Source organism: Camarhynchus parvulus, chromosome 4A, assembly GCF_901933205.1.
Source record: "Camarhynchus parvulus chromosome 4A, STF_HiC, whole genome shotgun sequence".
In the NCBI taxonomy this organism is placed as follows: Eukaryota; Metazoa; Chordata; class Aves; order Passeriformes; family Thraupidae; genus Camarhynchus; species Camarhynchus parvulus.
The window spans coordinates 9,594,866-9,611,565 of record NC_044600.1 but is presented as its reverse complement, the minus strand read 5'-3'; the positions used below and the strand labels follow the sequence as shown (position 1 = coordinate 9,611,565).

The 16,700-nt window shown below is 36.1% G+C and overlaps 1 protein-coding gene across 3 annotated transcripts in view; it reads left to right on the top strand.

Moving 5' to 3' along the window:
• Nucleotides 1-16,700, top strand: part of THOC2 (THO complex 2) — a 49,777-nt gene that overhangs the window by 15,516 nt on the left and 17,561 nt on the right. For all 3 annotated transcript variants that reach the window (XR_004061441.1, XM_030967313.1, XM_030967312.1), the window contains exons 10-24: nt 1,144-1,299; nt 4,199-4,371; nt 4,512-4,707; nt 7,172-7,213; nt 8,214-8,344; nt 8,431-8,532; nt 9,781-9,865; nt 10,879-10,972; nt 11,400-11,480; nt 11,751-11,847; nt 13,545-13,662; nt 14,165-14,344; nt 14,935-15,099; nt 15,762-16,037; nt 16,479-16,620. Coding sequence is in view for 2 of the 3 variants with exons in the window: in XM_030967313.1 (XP_030823173.1) it covers nt 1,144-1,299; nt 4,199-4,371; nt 4,512-4,707; nt 7,172-7,213; nt 8,214-8,344; nt 8,431-8,532; nt 9,781-9,865; nt 10,879-10,972; nt 11,400-11,480; nt 11,751-11,847; nt 13,545-13,662; nt 14,165-14,344; nt 14,935-15,099; nt 15,762-16,037; nt 16,479-16,620 (2,038 nt within the window). In the remaining variant the exon portion in view is untranslated. The remainder of the gene's footprint in view (nt 1-1,143; nt 1,300-4,198; nt 4,372-4,511; nt 4,708-7,171; nt 7,214-8,213; nt 8,345-8,430; nt 8,533-9,780; nt 9,866-10,878; nt 10,973-11,399; nt 11,481-11,750; nt 11,848-13,544; nt 13,663-14,164; nt 14,345-14,934; nt 15,100-15,761; nt 16,038-16,478; nt 16,621-16,700) is intronic.

Below are 16,700 nucleotides of genomic sequence, written 5' to 3'. Positions count from 1 at the left end.
ATAGGAGAGCACTGCCAGGATTATCACTCTCATTTAGAATGTTCTCCCCACCTCTGCCCTCCCTGCCCTTCCAAGGCTATAAAAACTGTTCTCAATTAGTGTGTGTATACCCACAGCCATATAGAATGTGTGGCATCCTAAAGATAGAATTTACCCACTGAAATTCCACACTAGCTGCTTCTTGGTGAAGCTTAGTGGTTTTCCTGTGTTTTCAAATGAGAAAAATGCAGCTCCTTCAACCTTTTACCTCTCCAAGTGGGATTTGTTCTTCCCCAAATTTCTGTGAAATGGAGGAATTCTTTCCTCCTTCAATGATCAGCTTGGGCAAAGAAAAACCAATAAAAGTCTTCTCTGGTTAAAACCGTTAGAAGAAAATATGAGTGCATCAAAGAGGTCATGACTCTGCAGTAAGTTGATTACTTACTTGCAGGGAAAGTGTCATTTTGGTTTCAGGAGCTAAATTGAAGTTTGTCTTTGTCAGAAAAGGAGTTTTTCTTTTGTCTCACAACTTGACCTTTTAATCACTGAGTGTAGGTTTATATTCCTCACCCTGATTATTGTTAAGGACAAGACTGTGCTGAGGTTTTTTACATACTAGGTACTTTATCTAAGATGGTTTTTAAAGAACATATATAACATGTGTTTAATCCACATTGCTCATAAATAAAAATTAGGTAAGCTTTAAATGTTATTTCTTTAAAATAAAGGTGTAATGAGAGTGTGTTGCTAAGTAGGTTACCTGGTTTTCCTTGCTGATTAAATTTTTCTTCCCTTTAGATGAGCAATATTTTGAATATTCACTTGGATTAAAGGCACCGAGTTGTGTCAATGTTATCATGAATTGTGTGTAATTGTCACCATAAAGCTATAGCTGGATGGTAAACTGGAGGGCAGGGGGGTCTCAAACAACAAATGGTTGTGAAGAAGTAGAGTGGTATTATTTCTCATAAGTCCTTGATTTCAGAATGGTCTGCTATTAGTGTAATTCCCAGTTTGGGATGATGGCAGCAAGGAAGAGAAACTGGTACCCTGAAACACTGTCAGATTAGTAACAAGAAAGGCCAAAGTTCTTCTCCAAGCTCAGGTGATCCACAGCAGGAGTTGGTCACTTCAGTTTTGAGATATAATATTCTGTTTCTTCAGCTTCTACCAGGGGATAATGCCATCATTGAGGAACACAAGCGAGAGATAGTGGAAGCTAAACAAATTGTCAGAAAACTTACCATGGTCATCTTATCATCTGAAAAGACCGAGGAAAAGGAGAAAGAAAAGGAAAAAGAGGAGGAGAAAACGGAAAAGGTGACTGAGTAACTTTCTTTTCAGTTATTTGAATTACATAAAACAATTGTTTTAGAAACATATTTATTTAAAAAGCAGTTACATGCTTCTTGGATGGCTTGTATTAGTCTTCCAGCCACACTTCTGTTATATTGAATGTGCAAAAATGCATGGTTTGGTGTTTGTTCTGGATTTCTGTACATAAAATATTCTTGGTTCTATGGCTAATTGATCTCTTTCTTCCCTTTTTGTTGTATTGGCTCCACTAAGTATGCCCCAGCATTTATTCACTTCACAGCCTTTAACAGCTGCACTTCTAGGATTCATGATAGTATAATCCTAGTTGATTTCATAAAAATAAGGATGTTAGTTCTCTCAGTCAAGAATTGGGACATAAAGAATTGCCAGACTAAGAAGTGTTGGTATAATAATTCTGCATTGTAGAAAAAGCTTATGACTGAGGATTTCTACTTGTAACTGCTCACTGTGCTTTCTTTTAAGCCTGTATCTCCATATGTGTAAATTTTAGTCTTCATTTAAGTTCCTACTAAGTCAGATTTATGTTGTCCTAGGTCTAATTTGATTTAGTGTGTCCGAGCCTTATTTAAGAAACAAAGTTATTTGATCTCTTAGAGGCTATTCTGTTATCATCTTCATTTGAGTACTTAAGTACTTCTTAAGCACCTTTAAAATGTAAAAAAGAAAAATAAATGCTTGATATATGCATTTTTAAGTTGCATGCTGGAGTGAGGGGAGGGATCCATCAGTCTTGGTGGTTTCTGTTCTTGAATTTCTGTATCCTGCTGTATTCCTTATCAATTTGGTTTGTCTACCAATTCCTACTTCTACACCACCTTGATTCTGTTAATCTCTGACCTTCCTTTCTCCTTTCATTTTTCTTTCCTGACTTGAAAAATCTAATTCCATTTTCCTCCCTCAGGCACCTGATACAGTTGCTGCCTGTTTCTTTCACTCGCTTTAAATTTCTGATCCCTTCCCTTTTGCTTACACCACATGGCTTTGGCCCACCTTCTCTGCTGTCAGATGGGGCTGCCCAGAATTTTCTGAAGTGTGCTTGTCACCCTCTTCTGACAGTAAAATAAACTCTTGATGGGACATGGGGAGTGTAGCAAGTAATGTCAGAGGAATTGCATTACAAGTAATGTCAGAGGAATTAAGACAGCTTTCATGACTAAGCTTTAGAATTAAGAACTAGGGAATTTTAAGCTTTAGCAGAAACTGCAGCATTTTTCTGAAGGATTAAAATGACAAAGTCTATGCCTATGTGATAGGAAAATTAAGAGCTGTACTTAACAGAAACCAATTTCTGTGAATGCACACACTGTTATGCAATGCCTGCTGTTTCTTAAAAAGCTTTTTCTGTATTAGAAGTATTTCTGTATGTGCTTTTGCTGTGTGCTTCATAGAAGTTAGGGGAGTAACTACATGTGAAAGGTGTCAGCCTAAGTTTAGGCACATTGTATCCAGCACATGACTTAATGTACTATTTTTGATACAATATCATGGAATAAATGCCTGCATAAGGAAAGCAGTGTTTAAGAAGTATTGACCTGACTCTTTTTTAGATCCACAACGTGCTTATTCTGTGTGGTTAAAATTCATTATCATCTAATGACTCCAATATGAATAATTTAGTCTTGACAAATGTGCTGCCTGCTTTTGCCTTTTAAGGTGCATTTGCCATAACTGTGTGATAGGACATGCAGACAGGTCAGAGTCTGGGCAGCAGGAATGGGTTTGACAGCAGTTCCTGACTGACCCCTCTGTGCCAGATGTGTCTTGGCTTTTGGAGAGCTCATGTCAGAACTTGCTTACCCAGAAGTCAAGCAGCATGTGAGCTCCATAAGTTCAGCCTGAATAGAGACCTGACTTGGCTTTGCTGTGGGGCTTTCCTGTGCATGTTACCATGTGCTATGCTGTTTTCTATTTTCAAAACTATCAGAAAAATATTTGCCAGTGTTAAAGTTTTAAAAAGGAAAAAAAAACCACTAAAACCATGCAAACTGTAGAAGCAAAGGAATGTCTGTTTTGTAAGTAATTATTGTTCTTGTCAGTCTGCCTTCTTTGCTTGTGTGGTTTAAGTAAAATTAAATTTTGCTTTAAAATAATAAAAATAAAAATATTTTGTCTTAGACTTGTAATCTTCCTTCCCTGGGTGTAAACATCACCTTGGGCTTGTAGTTACTTACAGCTAGTTTTCCTTACTGTTGATCACTTACAAATAGACTTTTACCTTGGGGGCCAGGGAAAACCAATTTATAACAATAAAATATATCAATACCATGCCCCTGGAAAAGTGCTTCAAGGCATGACCTTAATTTTAGTGTCCTGTTTCCTCTTATTCCTTTTTCGCAAAGGGAATTTTGGAAAAACTTTGTGTAGACTTGCACTTAAGTCTAGAGTCTCCTAGAATAGGTGCTAATGTGACACTTACTGTACAGGCACACTAGGATGGAGAAAGGCTTTGAGTGTGGCTTAGCTTTTTTTTTATTCTAATCTGCTTTTGCAGAAGTTTGTGCTTTTAAACCCAGAACAGCACACAGCATAAAGGATTCTCAAGTGCTTGCATTGTTCTTAAAATGTCCTGTAAGGAAATAAACTGCAATAGATTGTGACAGTTTGAAAAAATATGTAATCAGACATACATCAGACAACTTCATAAATTTCTGATTTATTTTTAACTTTTTCTTTGATCCAGGTGTTAAATTCTACATGGATTGGTTTATAACTTCTTTTGAGGTTTTCTTACTGTCGAAATGTCTAGCTAAATTTTATTTTGCATATGTTTTTATTACACAGTTGATTTACAAGGCTTTTTTCTCTAGCTGTGGATTGCAGCTGCTTAAGGAGAAGTATTAAGGAGACTTTATGAACACACTTTTTCTTTATTATCTTGCAGCCTCCTGATAATCAAAAACTTGGCTTATTGGAAGCCTTATTAAAAATTGGTGATTGGCACCATGCACAAAGCATTATGGATCAGATGCCTCCGTTTTACTCTACTTCGCACAAGCCGATCGCCGTCGCGCTTTGCCAGCTCGTCCACGTGACCATTGAGCCTCTGTACCGCAGGTAAGGGGACAGCCACAATGCTGCTGCTACACACAGGAAAAACAATTTCTTTACAGCATGAATTCACTGATAAGCTGAATTATAAATACATTTCTAAAGTTTTCTATTTCATGTGGATTGCTGCATATTTTATTTTTCAGAGTTGGTGTACCTAAAGGAGCTAAAGGGTCACCAATTTCCGCTTTGCCAAACAAGAGAGCACCAAAACAAGCAGAGAGCTTTGAGGAATTGAGAAAGGAAGTGTTCAACATGCTTTGTTACCTCGGTCCTCATCTGTCCCACGATCCCATTTTATTTGCAAAAGTGGTGCGCCTTGGAAAAGCATTTATGAAAGAGGTTGGTATGACACAACAGCTGGTCAAAACATGAAAAATACCAGTTACTCTGGTGTCAAAAAATGCTTGTCTTGCTAATTGTGTGATATTCAAATCCTGAAACAGAAGATCTTGACTAAGGACAAACTTGGAGAATCTTATTTTAATTTTTGATCAATTTTATTATCTATAAACATCTTTATCAACAACTTAAGGCACTTTAGGTTTGTAACCACTGATGTTTAGTGATACCTATTTTCCTCTTATGGTATTCATTTTTTAAGATACTATCTGTGTGTGTATAATTAAAAAACCCAACAGACATATGGTACTGACTGTCTGGAAGTTGTTCTACATTATTACAGCAACAATGTAGTCAGCTAGGATTGATAACTTAATACACATGCAGTACAAATAATTTCAGCTTTCTGTTCCAGCTAAGGAAGTTAGCTGGAGTTCCCAAGTTAGGTTACATGGGAAACGGGATGTTGAATCCTTTTACTTCTTTTTTTTTCCCCCCTGTTCTGCCTAGTTAAAATGCTGCTGGTATTGATCTTGTGTCAGTGACAAATCTTTAGGTGCTGCTAAGGATGAGTTCAATGTGGAAATCACTTCAAGTCGCCAACTTCAGAAATTAACTGATCTCTTGAGATGGGTTACTGTCTTTTGACCATGTGTCTATTGAAGGATTGGCAGTATAACCTGTTTCAGAAGGCTGAAAGTTGAATTTATATTCTGTACTCCCTCAAAATGTAGTTCAGATTGAGGCTAATGAGTTCTTCTGCTGCTTTTCTGGCAGTTTGCTGTTTACCTGGCAGTTTCTGGCTTATTCTCAAGTCAGCAATAGGGGGTTTAATTTTTTTTTTAAACAGCAGCTCAAAGAAACTTTGGAATAAATAATTTAAAAATTGCTATTATTATCAGTGAACAACCAGTCCACCTCCTCAAAACTTAATAACCATGGCTTTTGTTGCCCAGCATTTTATTTTAACTTATGAGAGAAAATTGGGGCGGTTGATTGATCTAAGTGGTACTGGAGGGGAAGTTTTCCATTTTATAACTTTTTTTTCTTAAAAATATTTTTATTTCAACTGCAACTAACAAATACTGGAATACTCATAATTTATATGCCACCTGAGAGGAGGCTTTCATGTCCAGCTGTACCTGATGATGCAGAGCTAAGAACACAGATAATTCTTGGGATTGAAGATCTTTTTGTTCAAAGTAGCAGATTTTGTCAAGAGAATTTATTCTAGGTTCCAAGATGCAGTGATAGGGTTAGAGACCTACAATAACTTTGGGCTCTGTGTAGTCTTTGTAATAAAATCAAGGAAGCTTCAACTATTTCCCTACTTCCATATTTCTGTATAATTTCTTGGCATCTTCTCATCCAGAATGGTAAGATTTCCCAGTGGTAAATACTCTGATTTCACAGCATGCTCATTTCTTGCTGGCCATTGAGAAGTCTGATAACACTTCAGTGATAGCTATTTTGCACTGACAGTGCAGTTAAGTGGGAAATTATAATTTTAAGGGACTAATGCATTTTATTGCTGTCAGCAGACTATTAGGACTACTTTGTAATTGAAATATTGAAGGTTTGTGAGGAAGCCCTGTTTCTGAGGATATGTACACTGGAATGGAGATTACATGGTTATAAGAATCTCTGGTGCAGATTTACTGTAAATATACTTTAAATGACAGTTTAATGTATGTCTGACAAGAATGAGCAACATTTTAGCTATTTGCTCTAGGTTGGAACTGTGAAGAAATTCGTCAGTGACAGAGTGGTTAAGGTAACATAGGGAAAGTTATTTTTAATGCATTGTTGCCATCAGCATGTTCTAGTTGTGAAACTACATTTAACACACAGTAGAAGTACTTGTAACTGAAGGTAATTTGGCTCTAAGTTAACCCATCTAGTAGTTAAAAAGTTAGACTACTAACACTGCACTGCAGCTTTCATGCTAAAGTGTACCTTTAAAATAATTGTGCACTTACTGGTGTGATAGCTTAATATGCTTTTCATGGTGAGTGGAGCAAGCAGAGAGAAAAAGTAATTTAATAACGAAGACTAAAAGCTTAAGAGGGTGTTAGAGAGGAAGATGGGGGAAATAATCTGTGGCTGTTGGTAACTGCATTGGAAGTCCTCAGATTTTGTAGGTAGAAGGTGAATGCTTAGGCAGTTTTTCTTCTCCACTAAGAAAATTCAGTATTTCACATGTAATAGCAAGTTTCCTTGTAGCTCTAGCTATTATTTCTTTTTGGACAAAATTGTACAAAGCCCCTCTATATGTAAGGAATGTGTTTCATCCATGCATTTGAATTTCTATTTAAAAATACTTTCATGCTGACAGATATGGCAAATTAAACATTTAAGAGATGCTTGGCCCTTCAGGTTTATGCTTTTGCTGAGATAGCTCTTTTCTGAAACTGTAACTGTTACATTAACTGTGCTACAGTTAACATGGTTGTCTCTGTTATAGTTTCAGTCTGATGGAAGCAAACAGGAAGATAAAGAGAAAATGGTGAGTTTTGGAGGAAGGTGTTTTTATGCAAGATTGTAATGGTGACCAAATGTGCATTTTATTTCTTATTTGCTTGGAATCAACTGGAAGTCCTCGAGCTATTTATTCTATAAATACACTTCTTGGTGGGGAAAAGCGTAGAGAAAAGATAAATTGGAAGCAGGAGAGATGTTTATTGGTACAATGATTTTTTCTTTAATTGCTTAATTTATTTACTTCAGAATTTTCTAATTTATTATCAAGATGGTTCACAATGAAATCTAAGTGTTCAGTAGAAATCCAACTTGCAAAAACAAGAGTTTGGTTTTTTTTAAATCAGTAAGTGGGTTTTTAATATGAACTTTCTGCAGTTTTCATTGCTACTTTTTCCTCTTTCTCACTTGTCCTGATTTTGTGAATCATCACAGAGAAAATCCCTTCTGGGTTTTGTGTTTTGTTTTGGTTGTTTTTCATTGCTGCTATAGTTATTCTAAAATAGCTCAGTGGAAAAGAGAAATGTTTAAGAAAGGATAGGGATAGAATACTGAAAACATAGAAATTGGAGGTATGTCTTGTGAACATGTATAACGCTTTCGGTTTTTATCTGGAATTTTGAAAATAGAAGTAAAGATGGGAAATACCTTAATACATTGAAGGCAGTTGCCAAAATTAATTTTTTCCTGTGTTGCACTTCATGCGAGTCCACACAATATCCATTTTTAATGGTTTGTTTGATTCAAAAATGAGTGCAACCTGCTCAAGAATTCAGCAGCTTTGTTCTAGTATCTTATATAGGCAGATAAAATATTGACAGTGTCTGTAGTCCGTAAATTATTTACTGAATGATTTATGATGGGAGATATTTCTAGGTCCTATTTAGATTTTTGTTATGGAAATCTTAATCTTGTGGTGTACTTGTTTTTTATATCAAATTTTCTATTTGTGCATCTGCACACTGCATGTATAACCCTGCTTCTGGGGCACTTCCTGATAGTTACTTTGGGTTTTGTCTTTATCCCAGGAAACACTGTTCAGCTGTTTGTTGAGTATTACTGATCAAGTCTTGCTTCCATCTCTTTCCTTGATGGACTGCAATGCATGCATGTCTGAGGAATTATGGGGAATGTTCAAAACCTTTCCATACCAGTACCGGTGAGTAGAATGATTTGTTTCCATCCTTTGGAATGTGCTGCTGAATTGTCAGTTCTGAAATTCCTTTTGCTGTGTAACTTTTCCAGGTACCGCCTCTATGGGCAATGGAAGAATGAAACATACAACAGTCACCCACTGCTTGTGAAAGTTAAAGCCCAAACCATAGATCGAGCCAAATACATCATGAAGTAAGTAGTCAATTCCCATAAATAATTATGGACTGTAGTACAGTCTATTGCATATCACCAGCTGGAGGAAAAAAACTCGACAAATACATTCCCTGTCTAATGACTTAGTAATTTCCCAGATAGTCCTTGTTCATAAAGCATTTAATGTATTGTGGTTAAAAACCATCAAATAAGCAAGAACACAGACAAATTTGTCACCAATAAGGGTATATAATCTCTGAAAAATGTCCCATTAAATGACATAAAACCTTTTCCATGGGTAAGGTTTTTGATAAATTGCTTTGCTTATGAAATGTACAAGTGCTACATATTTCCTCTCGATGTGGAGGCTCTCGTCCAAAGAGTCTCAAGAATCTTGTCATGTTCTCTGTAGATTTGAATGTGTGGCAGTGAGTTGAACAGATGATTTATTCTCACCCTCAAGTGGGCTCACAGCAATTCCAGATTTACCTCACATTTGATGTCACCATCAGGGAATTAGGTTCTCCATTTGCCAAAACCAAATGGTGTAGTGTTACAATGTGGATGATCAGAACCCTTCCATATAGGCAAGACAGTAATTGTTTCTGGATAAAAGACTTTGCACTCAGGGCTGTGAAAGCTAGGAACAACTGTTTTGTTTCCCTTCTGACTTGCTGCATACACCATAAACCTTTCCCCCCTTCCCCTGTACAATGCATTTCAGTTGTGCAGGTGAACCAGTACATGAACAACTGCAGTTGTACATGAACAGTACTCTCAGCTGCTGAAGGTCAACAGCTATGTGTATAATTTACTGTCAACTTCAGGTTTCAGGTTGAGCTCAGATCTTCAGTAGGAAATGCTGTGGAACTGTAACACACAGAAAGAAATATTGTTTTTCAATTAACTGAATGCTACAAAAATGACTGATCTGTGGCTAAGTTAAATTTCCAGGAGCAACTAACAGCATCATGTGGTAGTTTGGTGTACGTGCTACAGGTTTCACTGATGGCTTTGGAAAGTAAAATGTTCAAAGTTGAAGCTAGAATATGGTCCATAGTAACAGAGGGACAGGTGGACTGGTTGTACTTTCTGCATCTTGGAGGATTTCTCAATACCCAGTTTTCAATGGATTAGCATTTCTGTGCTGAGATGTTTTGAAAACACATTTGCTAGTGAGAATTTAGTCTCTGACACTTAAAAAGATGCTTCTTCACTGAAACTGACCTGTTGTTTTAATATTCTTCTAGCTTGTCTTTTGTAATAAACTTAAGTCCTCTTTTACAGGCGTTTAACTAAGGAAAATGTGAAACCCTCTGGAAGACAAATTGGGAAGCTCAGCCACAGCAATCCTACAATTTTATTTGATTATGTATGTAGTTACATATATTTAGTGCTATTTCATCCTGACCACAGATAATTGAAGTTCAGGAAGGGGCCTGCAGTTCTAATTTCATTGTTTTTTACTTTTGATGCAAATTTTAAAATATAGTAGTTTTTTAATAGTGCACATAGTAAGATACTAAATATGACTTAATACTTAGTGACATATTAAATGTGGAAACATATATTGAATAACCAACTGCAGAAAAAATTTAATTTGAGATAGCAGAGGCGGATCTCAGGTACAGGGATTGCTGATCACATTATGCAGAAGGCAAATGAAGGCTGAGTTGCTCTGACAGCTGTCTGTGAGTGGGGTGGAGAAAGATCAGTCTTCCATTTAGAAGAAAACTTAAAGCTTTGAAGTCTGAAATAAACCTATGAAGTTGGGAAGGATTTTTAAGATTGCTTAGTGTTACAGAGTGCTGGAAAGGTGTAAAAATGTGTTAATAGGCCTCCACCTTATTCACAAATGTGACCTAACTGTATGGATTAACCAATTTTTAGATTGTACTTGAAGTTACTGCTGCAGTATACACACATCTGTGTCATGTACCAAAGAGAGCATACTAGAACTTCATTAATGCAGTTTACTTGTAGTCTTTTATGACCTAGCTTCATGGTTTTGGGGTTTTTTTTAAATAGTTTTTTATTACTGTATGTAGCAACAGGAAATCCTGCTGCTAAGGTTTAGGATTTTAAGAAATATTAGGAAAAAATGTTTTCGCTATTTTATTTGCTGATAATTGAAAAGAGAAATTATACAGAATTGTTTTTACATGTTAGAGACATGTTTCACTGGTATCTTTAAGATACTAGCTAGATTAATGAGATTGCCTATTTACTTTGATAGTTGTTTAGGACCTTTGAAAAATTGAAGCATGTTTTCTGTAGGTTTTGAAGACAAGTATTCTTAAATGCTCTTATTATGTGGAAGATAAGGAATACTGTCCCTGTTCAGCTGAATGTCTGTTGTAATTGAATGTCTGTTGTAACTTGCAGATTTTATCACAAATACAAAAATATGATAACTTGATAACTCCGGTTGTTGATTCGCTGAAATACCTCACTTCCCTGAACTATGATGTCTTGGCATGTATCCTTTGATTTAAATTACTGCATCACCAATTGGTAAAGCTGCAATTGTAGCCAGATTCAATCTGTGAGTAAATATTGCCTGTTTTCTCTTCTTGCTGCTTTTTGCTGGAAATCTTAGTGAAGTTTACAAATACCTTTGCACTTGTAGTGGATTATGGAACCCTCTCTATTATTCTTTCACACTATGAAAATTATTCTTTGTTTTTGCTACTTTCAATCTTGAAGACATAGTGATCTTGTAAATAGTGAGGTAAATACTGCTTTGAGGTTACTATTTCATGGGGTTTTTTTTTCAAACCATAGTTGTGTTAGTGATTGCTGTATTTATATATTGTGTTCATATATTACAAATGCCAGAAAAGCAAGTCCTTGTAACTTTTGTGTTTGTAAGTTGAGGAAGAATACTCTCTTTAACTCCACTAAAGATTGTATCATTGAAGCATTGGCAAACCCTGAGAAGGAGAGAATGAAGCATGATGACACTACAATCTCAAGCTGGCTGCAGAGTTAGTATTGTTGTTTTATTTATTACAATAATGTTTAAATTATTTCACCTCCCCCATGATCTATTGAACCATTGATCATTATGATCAATATTTCACTTGCACCTACTGGCTAATATTTTAAGCAGAATGGAGAGCTGTCAAGTTTAATCAATAGGAATTTTTTTTCCCCTTTGTATTCTAGAAATGCATGTATTGCTAAGATGCCATATGCAGTTTGCTAATGTTTGTTTAATAAACAGGTGCAGTCATAGCTGTTTCTCTTTACTTTAGGTCTGGCAAGTTTTTGTGGTGCTGTTTTCCGAAAATACCCAATTGAACTCGCAGGCCTCCTGCAGTATGTAGCCAACCAGCTGAAAGCTGGCAAAAGGCAAGTATTGCACAATGGATCCTTATAAACTCTGTTTATATCAAGTGTTATTTAGGTGTTTGCTGATACACAGGCACTGTACCATGATGTAGTTGTTGCTCTAGTAGTGGTAAACTCCATTCAGAGCACTGGGAAGGTTAAATAGCAGAAAGAATGATACACTCTTCAGTACATTGCTTTTCCTCTAATTGTATAGCTGTGACATTCTTGAAGCACTGATTTTTCATCTTTAACTTATTTTAATAGTTTTCTTAACAGCTAACCAGATAGGGGAAAACAACCTTCCAATGTGTTATTTCATCATACACATTATTGTACATTATTTAAAAAATAAGTATCCATTATATAAAGCAGTGTGACTGTTATAGTTTGTTTTTCTTTTCTCATAATGTCTTCTCTGCAGGGATGGCTCTTAACATTTTAATATTATTTAAATACTCTATTCAGTTTATTTAGTAGTAGTTGAATTGCTTCTTCGTGTGTCAATGTGAATCATAACTCAAAACAAAGTTTCCAATTTGACTTGTCCTTTTGTCTTTCCATTGTCATCACTTAGTATTATTGTTTCATTTACTTATTTAATTTTAATTTTATCACATAGGTGAGTATCAACTTTTTTCTATTAGAAATCCCCATATGGTTACTGAAAGGCACCTTACCAATGGTGATAACACAGCGTGTTATTTTAGGATAGTTATGTTGAGAAATGTAGTTTTTTCCCCTTCCCTGCAATGCAGACATTCAATTTCATATGCTCCTCTGTCCCTACATTTTGTTCTGTTGATGGCAATCACATTGAGCTACAGAGGAAGGGTAAGTAATGTTTATTGTCTTTCCTCAAAATCACAGTTGTAAGTATTTTGGTGAAAAAAAGTGTACTAGTTGGGATCATAAAAATGAAATGGATTTACTGGTATGGCCAGTTTCATAGGACTGCAGTATTTAGGTTTTGGAGCTTATGCTGCTATTGCACAGTTCCTAGACAGAAAACATACTTATGGTTGGAACAGCAAACAAAAATATAAGTCATATGAATTATTTAAAGATGAGTCTTTGTTTTGGAAGGCATGGGTAAATGATTTTATAGGTTAGTCACACAAATTTCAGAAGTTAACTGGAAAACATTCCTACTTTGCGTGATTGGGATACTTCTGTTGAGTAAAAGTCATTGTCCTTATGGAATTCAGAGCAGGAAGTAGAACCTTGTCTCTGGGCAAGATAATTATTGGAGTGTTTTATATATTGTATTTCAAATAAAAATAGCATGTTTTCCATGTTTCCAAGTAACCTCTCCAGACTAACTTTGCCAGTGCATTTCTAAGGCTGTGTACTATTGTACAAACCCTTAACAAAATATAAAATACTTATGAAATAACTGTATAGATACAGTTTGAAACATGGAAAGCAGCAAAAGGGAGCAATAAACTTTGATTAATCTGCTGATGCTTAATAGCACCACATTCACTACCATCTTCAAATCCAGCTGTTGAATGACTGCATTGCTTTTAAGTACTGGTTTTTTACTTGCAATAAAGAAATCCTTGTGCTTGACATACCAGTTTCTTCTTGAAAAAAAGAATGAAAATGTTGTTTAACATGTATAGTGGTGCTGCTTTGTAATATATATTGAATGTTGTAGCTTCTGGTTCTTAAACAAATTGTCTTGTTTTTACTCCACTTTTCTGTTTTCTTTGCAGCTTTGATTTGCTTATTTTAAAAGAGGTGGTGCAGAAAATGGCGGGGATAGAAATTACTGAAGAAATGACCATGGAGCAGTTGGAAGCCATGACTGGTGGAGAACAGCTGAAAGCTGAGGTATGTTTGTGCTAAATTTAATAATAACTATTGCTTTTTGTTGGTGGTTCTAAAGACTCTGGTTCAAGAACTCTGGCAGCACAGCTGAGAAAGGTGCGTGCTTTATCAGAGCTGCCCCCTCTTTTGAGCTTACAGGCCTTGAGATAGGCAGCCAAGGCAATGTAGATGTGAACTGTAGTTCTTGTGCATCACAGCATCTCATATTCAACAGAGTGTTACATGGCAGACCTGTGAATTCCAGCAGACACTGAGCTCGGATGTGCTGCAGTCCTGCTGGCTCAGGCCTGCTCAGGGGGAGCAGCAAAAACTGATTAAAGCAGGCAAGACTGATTAGTTGATGATTCTTCTATACATACATTGCAGTACAGGATCCAGGGAGTTTTACTGCTGGACAGGAAACTCTATTGCTGTTAATTCATCAGTATTTCTGCAGTCAGCTCACACAGATTCCATTCCTGATGCACTGTTTTCCAGCTTGGGTAACTTTTTCTGTCCTGTGCAGGGTGGATACTTTGGCCAAATCAGGAATACAAAGAAATCATCTCAGAGATTAAAAGATGCATTATTGGACCATGATCTTGCCCTCCCACTGTGCCTGCTTATGGCTCAACAGAGAAATGGTGTTGTCTTTCAAGAAGGAGGGGAAAAACATCTGAAGCTGGTGGGAAAACTGTATGATCAGGCAAGTGAAAACACCTGTATTTATGAGATCCCCTTCTTTCTGTTAACTTCTACTGTATCAGCCCAATATGTAAGGATTCAGCACATAAGTAACAAAGTTATATATGAGAGTCTAGTACAATAAATACAAATACATAGGATTTTTAAAACTAATTGCAGGGTTGCTCTATTAAAATATATAGGTGTATTAAAAGTATATTATATTGACAAGTGACCTGAGTAAAGGAGCAAAGCATCCTTTATCATAAAAAGTTAAATTCTTAGTTTTTAAGTGTCCATTGTGTTTTCTGAACTTACTTTGGTAGTGAAACTTCCTTTTTTAAAAAATAATTGTCGCTGCCTTAGGCAGTAGGAGCTAATTGCATTCCATTCTGGTAGAATAGAATGCTCTTGAGTTCTGCTGGTGTTTTTAGGTGAGGTTTTTTATTTTATTGTTCCTCCCCGATGAGAAATTTTTTTCTCTACTATTTGGTGTTAGCATTTTTTGCAAGAAACAAAAAAGAAAAAAAGGCAAGCTTTGAAGCTCTCCGTAACTTAATTGTTGAACATAATAATAATGTTTGCTAATTTTTTGTATTTTTTACTTTGTAGTGCCATGATACCCTGGTACAATTTGGTGGGTTTTTAGCATCCAATCTAAGCACAGAGGATTATATTAAGCGAGTGCCTTCTATTGATGTTCTCTGTAATGAGTTTCACACACCTCATGATGCTGCATTTTTCCTCTCAAGACCCATGTATGCACACCACATTTCAGTGAGTACAGCTCTTCCGTTTGTCTGCTCGTAGTGCTGCTCTGCTACCTGTTACCAGTACAGGTGGCAGGTTCCAGATAAAGTTTGTTGGCTAAATAAAACTTGCAAAGTTTTGTTAGTAGAGTTAGAAATAGAAGCTGTGGGCTGGGACAGGTTGTCCTTAATCTTATTAGGAAATGTGCCCCATGTGTCAGCTTTCACACAACTGACAGGAGTCTTAGCTGATGAAGTCACTTCTTTGGATTATCAGTAGGAATTCTCTCCCTCCCTCTTCCCTCAAAGGTGTAAGTTCTTCTGCAGGTGTTTTAGATGGATTTTTGCTGTGGAGGAAAGTGCTGCATCTGCCAAATGATGTGCTGTCCGAGGAAGTGTCAGAAATGAATTTGTTCCTGCATCTAAAGAGTTCAATATGGAGAGCAGTTTTTACTTGGTGTAGCATAATGTGTTACTATAACAACAGGTAGCAGCATCAGTGAAGAAAGATAAATCCATCCAATGAAGATGAAGACTAAAGTTCTGTATGAGGTTCTTCAGTGCTTTATGTACTGACATTTCACAAGTAAATGTTGTATAGAAAAGTTTTAGAGAAAAGTTAAATGATATTATTAAGTTTAATTTTTGTATATACAGATTACAGTTTTTTATTTATTTTTTTATCCACAGTCAAAGTATGATGAACTAAAAAAAGCTGAGAAGGGAAATAAACAGCAACACAAAGTTCACAAATACATTACATCATGTGAGTTGGTGATGGCTCCTGTTCATGAAGCTGTGATTTCTCTGCACCTCCCTAAAGTCTGGGATGACATCAGCCCTCAGTTTTATGCTACATTCTGGTCTTTAACAATGTATGACCTTGCTGTGCCACACAGCAGCTATGACAGAGAAGTCAATAAACTTAAAGTCCAGATGAAAGCCATAGATGACAATCAGGAAATGGTATGTTGATATAATCTTGTGATCCAATTTAAACTTTCTAGCCTTGAAAGAGTTTCTTTTCATGAAGTATTATGTTAAGCTTGTTTAGATCTGGGAAGTTTTGTCAGCTGGTTCATCCATTCTGATTTGCCACATTAACATAATTTGGATTGACTTACCTTCATAATTCCCATGTTAAAAGTACTAGTGATTCCACTAAGTGAAAATTACTGGAAAATCAGTTTCAGAAAGCAGTATCTCTTTCAGACACCTCTGTCTATGGTTTGTCTGTTCATTCTTGTCTTAACTCTACCCAGTGTTCATAAAATCAATTGATTATTAGAGCAGAACCTTTTTGAGTGAAAAGTTTCTCAAATATTCTTTAGTATTACCAGGAACTTATTGCTCTGTCTATAGCAAGTTTAGGTATAATACTAAATGTGTAATGCTGATATTTTATAGCCTCCAAATAAGAAGAAAAAAGGAAAAGAACGTTGCACAGCTCTGCAGGATAAGCTCCTTGAAGAGGAGAAGAAGCAGTTGGAGCATGTGCAGAGGGTTCTACAGAGATTGAAACTAGAGAAAGATAACTGGCTTCTGGCAAGTAAGTGTCTCTAAGGGAAATGCTGTGAATGTTTTTGTAGTTGTCAGAACTTCCTTGCATTAATACTCTTAATGTTTATT